General features: G+C 45.4%; 1 protein-coding gene across 1 annotated transcript; it reads left to right on the top strand.

Moving 5' to 3' along the window:
• The first annotated feature begins 662 nt into the window (after positions 1 to 662).
• Positions 663 to 9062, top strand: YIPF6 (Yip1 domain family member 6). Its single transcript, XM_072429930.1, has 7 exons — positions 663 to 759; positions 1869 to 1997; positions 2178 to 2256; positions 3572 to 3614; positions 4275 to 4400; positions 5341 to 5498; positions 6220 to 9062. The coding sequence occupies exons 1-7, from the start codon at positions 715 to 717 to the stop codon at positions 6342 to 6344; spliced, it is 705 nt and encodes a 234-aa protein (XP_072286031.1). The 5' UTR covers positions 663 to 714; the 3' UTR covers positions 6345 to 9062.
• The last annotated feature ends 630 nt before the right edge of the window (positions 9063 to 9692 follow it).

The following is a 9692-nucleotide window of genomic DNA, read 5'->3' as shown; positions in this document are numbered from 1 at the left end:
TTCATATTATCTACTAGAACCCCTGTTCGGACATATTTCTGTAAGTTACAGGTCTACAATTTAAAAAAAAAATTTCATGAAAAACAGTGTATCACTTTTGGTACAGAAATCTAGACCTCAGTGTAACGCTCAGGTGGTTAATGCCCTTGTGTACTGTGCTGAATCTCTTTTTTTATAAACTGCAAGAGAATGTGCAGTACTAATTGTGGTTTTAACATTGTTAAACATATCTGGGTTCCATTTTGAGGGTGGGAGGAGCCATGACTCCCTGCACTCCTTGCGTCACCATTAAACTTGGAAGATTGTAGACATGTACTGGTGAGGACGAAGTACTGCTCATGAGAATTCGAAGTACTGCTCATGAGAATTCGAAGGAGGAGATGAACATGACAGGTAAAATCCTGTAATTACATATTTTAAAGTTTTGGTGAACTAAATTAAATTCGCTCTTAGGAATATCAGCTGAGTACACGTCTCAATGAATTAAGGGTAGGGGGTTGCCATTTAATGCGCATGCGCTTCGAGGACTTGCAAGCTAGCGGACGCACTGCCGCCCTGGTAAGACGTGCATCTGTACGTGGTTGCCATGGACACGTAGACGCTCTAGCACGACGTAGAATTATTTAGACGAGGGCGGAAGTTGGATAGACGTCGCTGTATAGTGACGTAGAAGGATCAGTTCCACGTCACAACACACAGAGAAGCACCGGAGCGATGGCGGAAAGCGAAGAGAACCGTGAGGAGGGCGGGACACGGCTGGTGAGTGCCCCGTGCATTATACTTACATTGAATGTCAGGCTATCTAGCGACTGATATACTCGTGTTCTGCGTGACGGCTGTGCAGGCGCCATTAAAGTTAACCTGTCACCAATTCAGGATTGACAGGTGCTCTTTGAGGAGACTCCGTCACTTTGCCCAAGCACAGGGTGCATAGGGACTCCCAGGTGTAGGGATCATGGGATGGAGTCTGACAGCAATCTCTAGGCTCTTGTAATGACGTCACTGCCCCCTCTGACACTGACATGGTGAAAGAAGTGCAGATAAAGGGGGAGGGGTGTTACTATGTGACAGGGGCCCATGGTGTTCTGCAGGTTATTCAGTCATCTTCTGCCCTTTTCTTACATTATTTGCCCCCTTCCATTAGCCCCAGACATGCTGAGCTGTCAGCCATTAATAGCGCCATCTTCTGTACAGAGCAGGTAAAGGTAAGTATGGGTCGATCAGGATGGGGGAGGATAAGCAATGTGAATTCCCTGCGCTGGATGGCGGTGTTAGGTTCTCTTTATGGCCTTTGTGGCTTTCATTTCTTTATTCATATCATCTGCATGGAGTTTGTATGCTCCCTCTGTGCTCATGTGATGTCATTGAGCTCCTCTCTGATTGGCTGGAGGTTGTGGGCTCTGACTGACCAGCCTGGGGTATTCATGTGTGAAAGTAACACTGCCTGCCTGGGTACGTGCTTATGCATGCAACATGGATTGAATGAGAAGCATACGCCCCTGCATGCTACAGGAACTGTAAATGCGCATGCGTACAACACTGGCTCCAAGGTACTTTCCTGTGCATGCCAAACCCCCTACCATGGGCACGTGCAACACTGGCAGCCGGCTGTGCTTTATATGGAGCTGTGCTGACAATGACCATTCTGATAGGAGAAGGGGAGAGCAGAAGGATGACCCCAATACCGTGGTGCTTCTCCTTCCCTGTCCAGTCACCGGCTGCAGGTGGGGAGGGGACCTGGAATTGTTATCTAATTGCATCAGCTCCAACCAGGACTCCAATCCCAGAACTATCCAGACGCAACCCCTGTAGTGGTCCACTCCAGGAAGCCGTAATCTACTTTTATCTGAACGTTTGTTCTCTTTCAGTTTGCAGGATTGTCCGATGTGTCCATATCCGGAGATATCCCTGTGGAGGGAGAGATCACAGTGCCCTTGGCCTCCCAAGCTCAGGACGACGACCTCTCCACCCTGGATGAACCCGTCAAAGACACCATTGTAAGTGAGATGATTGGTGGGGGGTATGAGCTGACACGTCCAGCCCAATGTCATGTGACACTTTCAGTGCCAGTATGATTGGCTGTGACAGTTAAAGCTGCACTGGGTCTGTGGTCATACAGCTTAAAGATGAACATGTGTCTGACTGCTCTGCACTCATTCCTTTTCTTTTTTTTTTAGATGCGGGACCTGAAGGCTGTGGGGAACAAGTTTTTCCATGTTATGTACCCTAAAAAGAGCTCAGCCCTGCTGAGAGATTGTGAGTACAATGGGGTGAGGTGGAGGCATGTGGGACCAATAGGGGGGTTCTAGACAGTGCAGGGCTGGGTGGCTGTGCTGCTTCCAGGGGAAGCTATTGCAGTTCTTTGGATAGCACACCTGGTCCTCTATCGCCCCCTTGTGGTGACGACAGTGCCATAGACTCTGCTTCTGGATCCTGGGAGGACCCCACCGCTGGAGGACAAATAGGAAGTGTCCCCAGCAAACAGACGATGACATGGACATGTGAAGAAAGACCCCAGGAGAGGCTTTGGATTGAAGTGTCACATGACAGTTTTACGTGAATATCCTGTGAACGGAAGAAGAGCCTCTGGATCACATTGTGTGAACAAAAAAAGAGACTTGATTGAAGTGTCACATGACAATCATTTTTGTGTGAATATCGTGTGAACAGAAAAAGAGGCTCTGAATCACATGGCAAGGGTTTTTGGTGAATATCCTATGAACGAATGAAGAGGCTCTGGATTGAAGTATCACATGAGCATGGTTTTTGTGAATATTCTGTGAATGAAGGAAGAGACTCTGAAACACATGCTACTGGTTTCGTATGAATATTGCGTGAAAGGAAGAAGAGACTATGGGTTGAAGTGTGTCACATGACGATAGGTTTTAACTGAATATCCTTTGAATGAAAGAAGAGCCTGTGGATTGCATAACGGTTTTGTGTGAATATTGTGTGAACGGAAGAAGACGATTGAAGTGTCACATGATGATAGGCTCTGGATCACATGATGATGGTTTTAGGTGAATAGATTGTGGGAGGAAGAGGCTCTGGATTGAAGTGTCAGATGACAGTGGTTATTGTGAATATCCTGTGAATGGAAGAAGAGCCTGTGAAAAGAATGGATCACATAACAACGGTTTTGTGTGAACAGTAGAAGATGCTCCAGATCACATGATGATGGTTTTGGGTGAAAATATTGTGAGAGGAAGAGGCTCTGGATTGAAGTGTCACATGACAATGGTTTTTTGTGAATATTGTATGAAAAGAAGAGGAGACTATTGATTGAAGTGTTACATGACGATGCTTTTTTGTGAATATGGTGTGAACAGAAGAGGCTCTGGATCACATGATGATGGTTTTAGGTGAATATTTTGTGAGAGGAAGAGGAGGCTCTGGATTGAAGTGATATGACATGACAATGGTTTATGTAAATATCATGTCGTCACATGACGATGGTTTGGTTTTAGGTGAATATGAAGCACATTTAGATTTTTTTTCCATGCTAGTGATCAGTTGGGGGACAATTAATTTTTGCTCAGCATTAACATTGTTATCCTTTGTTCTCTTTCAGGGGATTTATGGGGCCCCCTGGTGCTCTGTGTCACACTTGCATTGTAAGTACATTTATTATTTCTCATGTTTTGCCCCGAGTGCGTGCTGAGTGTGAGTAGTTTTAGTGCACTTATTTTATTTTTTATTTCATTGGTTAGCAATACTTTACCTAGCTGTAGTAGCCCAAGTTAAGCTTTACAAAAAAAACGAATTTACCCAAAAACATAATCTCCACTGGCGCTGTTCCCTGCTTATCGGTCACATGACATCCAGCATCATACAATCCACTTCCTGTAATCCTGGGCTGTCATGGACCCACCTGGGCTCACCATACATCTTACAGGAGAATAATACACAGAGGGGCGCTCATATCACAGTGCCGGCATCATGGCACCCCACAGATACCAGGAAAGGAGGAGGATGGGTCATGCCCATCATGTGACCTGTGGATCTGAGACACCACCATACCTCTGGGGTCTATGGAACCTGCTGACCTAGTTGGCCAAAAATAAAACAAAAGCTAACTAATTCCAACATTTATAGTTTGTTTTTGTGCAAGGGGAAGTTGTTACTGTCCTAAACAAAGCTAACATTTGTAATGCATTACCCTCATGTGATGTTTAACCTGCCTCAATGAAAGAAAATCCAATGAATGTAAGGGTTGGGCCAGGGAAAGGAAAACTAGGGGGAAGATTTAATATCTCCTTTTCTTCTTCCATCAGAATGCTACAAGGTGGTTACGCCAACAGCAAAGATGACGGAGGACCCCAGTTTGCTGAAGTATTTGTGATCATCTGGTTTGGCGCTGTGGTCATCACATTGAACTCCAAGCTGCTAGGGGGAACCATGTAAGACTGAATGCCTACTGATTGTGAAAAATCACAATATTTTCACATGACTTCGATGAATTGGTTTTTATGAAAGCATTCACAGATCCATGTGGGGCAGGGCAGAGACGGAGCCTTGCTCTCTGTGTGGTCTCTCTGTAGAGGACAGATGTGTCCCCAGAGCTTTGTAAACAGCAGATTTCATTACAGAGCTCTGGCCAAGCAGCGGTGAATGTGAGACTTCTGCAGAGAGGCCACTACTTGCAAACATAGAATAAGAGTCCTTCTCTGTTGCATGTTGACAGATTTTTCTACTCTGGCTGTGACTCCTTTAGAAAAAAAATAATTGTAGGATATTAAACCTGAAATGTGCTTACCGCTGTGTTCAGTTAGCATTCTTATCAACTCATTCTGTTGACTTCAGAACTTTCCCATATTATAGTGATGGGGTAGTTCTGTAGTCCTGTCCCGGGCTGAAAATGCTCCTCCTTCATACTTATGGCATAATGAGTCATCGTAGTCATCGTTTGTTATGCTGCAGTAATGACATTTTGTTCTTGGGCTTAGTCAGACATTACGGATGGGTTCCTTACCTGCCCCCCTCCCGTAAGGGCTAATGGCTGCCTTATCCTTGAATGATAAATAAGATGATATAATTGTCTTCTTCATCGCTTGGTATGACCAGTGCCCTGAAGCTTCTTCCCTTTGCTGCGTGACTGTGCTATCAGGGCTTACCTATGGAGGATACCCAGCACCTGCCCACATTGAACAACAGAGGGGAGCGCCGGGTGCCAGGAGAGCAAAGAATAAGGGAAACCGATCCCCTAGATGAAACCAGACATTAACCCTTGCAATGGGAGGAGGATAATGCTTCTTTCCCTATAAAAGCGTTAGATCTTTTGCTGCAGATCACAGAATGGAGCCGCATGTAAACCAGAAGTGTGTTTGTGTCTCCCTGCAGCTCCTTCTTCCAAAGTCTGTGTGTTTTGGGGTATTGTATTCTGCCCCTCACCGTGGCTATGATGATCTGCCGGCTGCTGTTATTGGCCAGTAGCAGCACAGTGACCTTCATCCTGCGTCTGGTCGTGGTCGTCGTCATGTTTGCTTGGTCTACATTTGGTAAGAATTGTAGTTTCCTCCTATATACAGTAGTTCGAAATTCTTTTGAAAATTTTCAATTTTTAAGTGAAATAAATATGTAATCAAGGTAGAAAGGTCGCTGTTCTGTCCTGATATTTACACAGTTTTGCAACAGGTGGAGAAACCAATTGCCTGGATAGCTCAGGAGCAGCTTGGGATCTCTCTTTTTGCTTTTTTCTATCAGCAGCTGGGAGACGTGAAAATGATTTTTTTTTTTCAGGTTCATTTATTAGTTATGTTTAGTTGTAGCCCATATTTTTTATGGTAAGCTGTGGCTGTGGTTACATGGCTACTGACCTGTTAACCCTTAACCTTATCTTAACCCTATATAGCTTTAGTGACATGTATCCATTTATCCAAACTTAGCTTAAGCCTTTGTCCACAGTGTGTAGGCAAGGGGTTGGGTAAGCCCTTGTCCACGGTATGTAGGCTAGGGGTTGGGCAGGCCCTTGGCCACAGCATGCAGGCTGGGGGTTGGAAAAGCCAATGGCCCTCGCAATGTGTAGGCTGGGGGTTGAGCAGGCCCTTGGTAGCAGCGTATAGGCTAGGGATTGGGTAAGCCCTTGGCCCCTGTGTATGCCTGGGTGTTAACGCAGGTGACCAGCTCCCCTGTAACTGTGTAAACCCCAGCTGTCTGTGTAAACAAGAGCTCGGACCACAGTTCCACTGTAATGTGCATTAATATATTTTTGTTTTACAGCCTCAACTGCCTTTTTAGCGGACAGCCAGCCACCCAACCGCAGAGCCTTGGCCGTCTATCCAATTTTCCTCTTCTATTTTGTCATCAGCTGGATGATTCTGACCTTCAACCCCAGTCCTGTGTAGTTCCAGCACTGGGGGTCCTATTTCCTACTCGGACAGACAATGAGCTGTGAAGGATCGCCTACATCGAGGTGTCTAACTGACCAAAGTCACCAATGAATGGAGCCGGCCAGAAACGGGGCACCCTGCTTGCTGTACTTTATATGTAACCCTCATAGATATATCGCTCCCTCATCTTCTGCAGACTCGAATGTGGTTGTTGGGTGTAAGCACTTGGGGCAAGGTATTGGTCCCTATTCAGTTTTGTTCTGTTCTATGTTTACATAAGAACTTATTTCACTACTGACGGCAATCTGCATCTTTTTATGTTTTCCAATTGATGATGCTGATGCTGCAAAGGAGTCTATTAAAGCCCGTATAGTGGAATGGGTGCTTTGGTAGATACCCTTTTTAGGCTTTCCTATTACATCAGACCCAATCAGACTACCTGGTACCTGTAAGAAATAGAAGAAAACATGCTTTCCTTACCCCAGGTTTCTGTACCAGAGAGTGGGACACCCCAACACCTCTGGTGAGACCTTGGGATCACATAACATCCCAAATAATGAGAACATGCTCAAGCACAGCACAGTGCAGGAATGTCTACTTGTGAGATTTGTCATCCTGAGCAAGCACAAAATCTGACCAAGAGGATTGTGAAATCCTTCTCACCTGGGCAAGAAGGTATTTTTTTTTTTCTTACAGGTATCAGGTGTCACATTAAAAGGGGGGGCAGGTGATGAAATTAGCAAACCTTGCCTTTAGGTGTAAGGGGCACTTTAGGAATCATTTTCAGCGTCTTTTCTTCCTTCATAACTTTTGCTGCATTGTTGTTTGGTCTTCATATAGTTAGCAAATTTGGGGCTTTTTTTTTTTTTCCTCTTTTGTTTCCCCTCATTTACTGGCCCTGGTATCACCAGGAGGATATGGGGGAAAACTAGGCACAAATAAAAAGCTGCTGGCTTGTATAATAATAAACAGAAATGTTGGATAACTAATTGCATTTAGAACTTACTAGCCCTGATGATGGAAACCCCTCCGAAACGTGTTGAGGTTCCTTTATTGGCTGCTATGCCTAATAAGGACCAGTCTAGACTCTGACTAGTAGGTTGGGGATTCTGTTATTTCCTTATCTTTGTAGGAATACAAATCCTAAAGGAATTTTAGCCTTCCCCCCCACTCTTCCAAATATATAGGGCATATCAGTGGGAGGGGCCTAGCAGCGCCACCACTACAGGAGGGGGTGGAGACAAGACCAGGGACCCTGCACAAGGAGAGTAATACAGGAAGTTCCTGCACCAAATTACTGCACTGATCTGGAGGAAATACACAAAGCAAGATTTAAGTAAGAATACTCATGTTTTTATAGTTCAGATTTATTTATGTTTCTGAAACCTTTGCAGCACCTTGGAAAAATGATTCGTATGAAATGCAAAAAAATGTACCGGTAGCCATGTGAAACAAAGTGCAGCTCCTAAATTTGCTTCTAAGGTTGCCATCTTTTACTGGGGCCTGTACAGGGTACCTAAAGCTCAGAGTGCAGGGGCCCAGAGTATCTAAAGCCCAGAGTGCAGTAGCACATAATACATCTTGTCTCCTCTCCCCCTGTCAACCCAAATCTTCCGTACCTCCAGCAAAAATCTTAGCTATTCCAGCAAAAATCTTAGCTATTCCAGCAAAAATCTTAGCTATTCCAGCAAAAATCTTTGCATCCTCCCCTTTCCCTGCTGCAGGCAAAATTTTCCACCTTTGGTTTGTGTCATGGAAACCTGGGTAGGAGCCGAGGAAAGCCGGCTGCAGCATCGAGATCTGGGGGTGCCAGCAGGAGATACAAGTCACTTGCCCTGTGTAACGGGCACTAGTGACACCCATGGGAGGAGTTCACTTCCAATAGGTGGTGCTGTAGGGTCACCATCTACCTGTCACATGACCAGCTCACGGTCAGATTCAGCAGTTCATGTGATTAGAATTTCCTACTTCAAGGTAAGGATAAATGAAAGGAATTGCTTTGCAGACAATGGAAGGAGTTTGGGGAAAAACGAAGATGAAATGCATGTAGGAGACACACTTTACGTTCCGAAAGATTTGTGTTGGTCATTTCAAGTGTGAGATTTACACAGGTCGGCCACATAACATAGGAAAATGACACCACTTGCTCTGTTACAGTTAAGGAATACAGTGGTGTCTTCTCCCCACCCCAAGCCTATGATTGGACAGCAAAGGAGCAGAAGACTGAAGGGGGGTCCTCTTCTAATCCTTGTGCTCTGTCCTGTCATCCTGTTCCTATCCACACACTTGATTGGCCCCAGGTCCTGCCCTATATCTTTGCTGGATGTGCAGAGGTTGGTACACGACAAGTTCAGGTGTTTACACTTGTTGAATTGAACATACACATAATGATTTGTTACTGAACACTGAGCAGCATTCATATGTCTGCCTAATGTTCAGCCCCTATATAATTATATAGACAGTAGAGGGCAGCGGTGAGCTTCTAAAATGTACCCGTCTATAGGACGGGCCCTGGGCATTCGCTCTACATGGTGACCTATAGGGCTGTGTATTGCTTCCCCCCATGCAGGTGTATTGGCGGAATCACTACTGTGCAGCTTTCTCTAATGATATGATAGTACATTGGGTGGAGGTCATCTGTGGATCTCTTTAAGTCTATGATTGTTTAAAAATGAAGAAAACTAATATGCAATCTAAATTTTTTTTAATTTATTAAAGGTTGTTTTTATTTAATATGATGGTGTCTGTGTTACTGTGACATCAATATTCTTTTCTGCCCTGCAGGAGGATAAGGGATGGGATCACGGTGCATGGCTGGGGATGGGGGAAAAGGTTTGAAATTAGGTGGTTTAAGGCAGGTGGTTGGGGGTGGAGTGAAAGATGTCTGGTGGGTGGATAGGGTTTGAGGGGATGGGAATATGTTGGGTGGATGGGGATGGAAGCATAGATTCGGGGTAGGGATGGGTTTATGACAGGAAGCTGGGGACAGAGGGATAGGTATTTGGGAGATAGATGGGGGCGGAGGGATAGGTCTGGGGTGGGTACTTGGTGGCGGAGGAATGGGTTTACGGTGGGTGGGTGAATGAGGATGGAGGGATGGGATTTTGTTGGGTGGATGGGGATGGAAGGGATAGGTTTAGGGCAGGCGGATGAAGGGGGTGGGTTTATGGCCCGTGGATAGGACCAGAGGGATAGGTCTAGGGTGGGTGCATTGATTGGATGAGGGTGGAGGAATGGCTTTAGGGTGGACAGCTAGAGATGGGATTATGGAAGGTTGGTGGGGACAGAGGGATAGGTATATGGGAGATAGATGGGGGCAGACAGTTTAGGGTGGATGCATGGGGATGGGAGGATAAGTTTATG

Source organism: Pyxicephalus adspersus, chromosome Z (genome assembly GCF_032062135.1).
Source record: "Pyxicephalus adspersus chromosome Z, UCB_Pads_2.0, whole genome shotgun sequence".
Taxonomy (NCBI): domain Eukaryota; kingdom Metazoa; phylum Chordata; class Amphibia; order Anura; family Pyxicephalidae; genus Pyxicephalus; species Pyxicephalus adspersus.
This window is presented reverse-complemented; position numbering and strand designations above follow the sequence as displayed.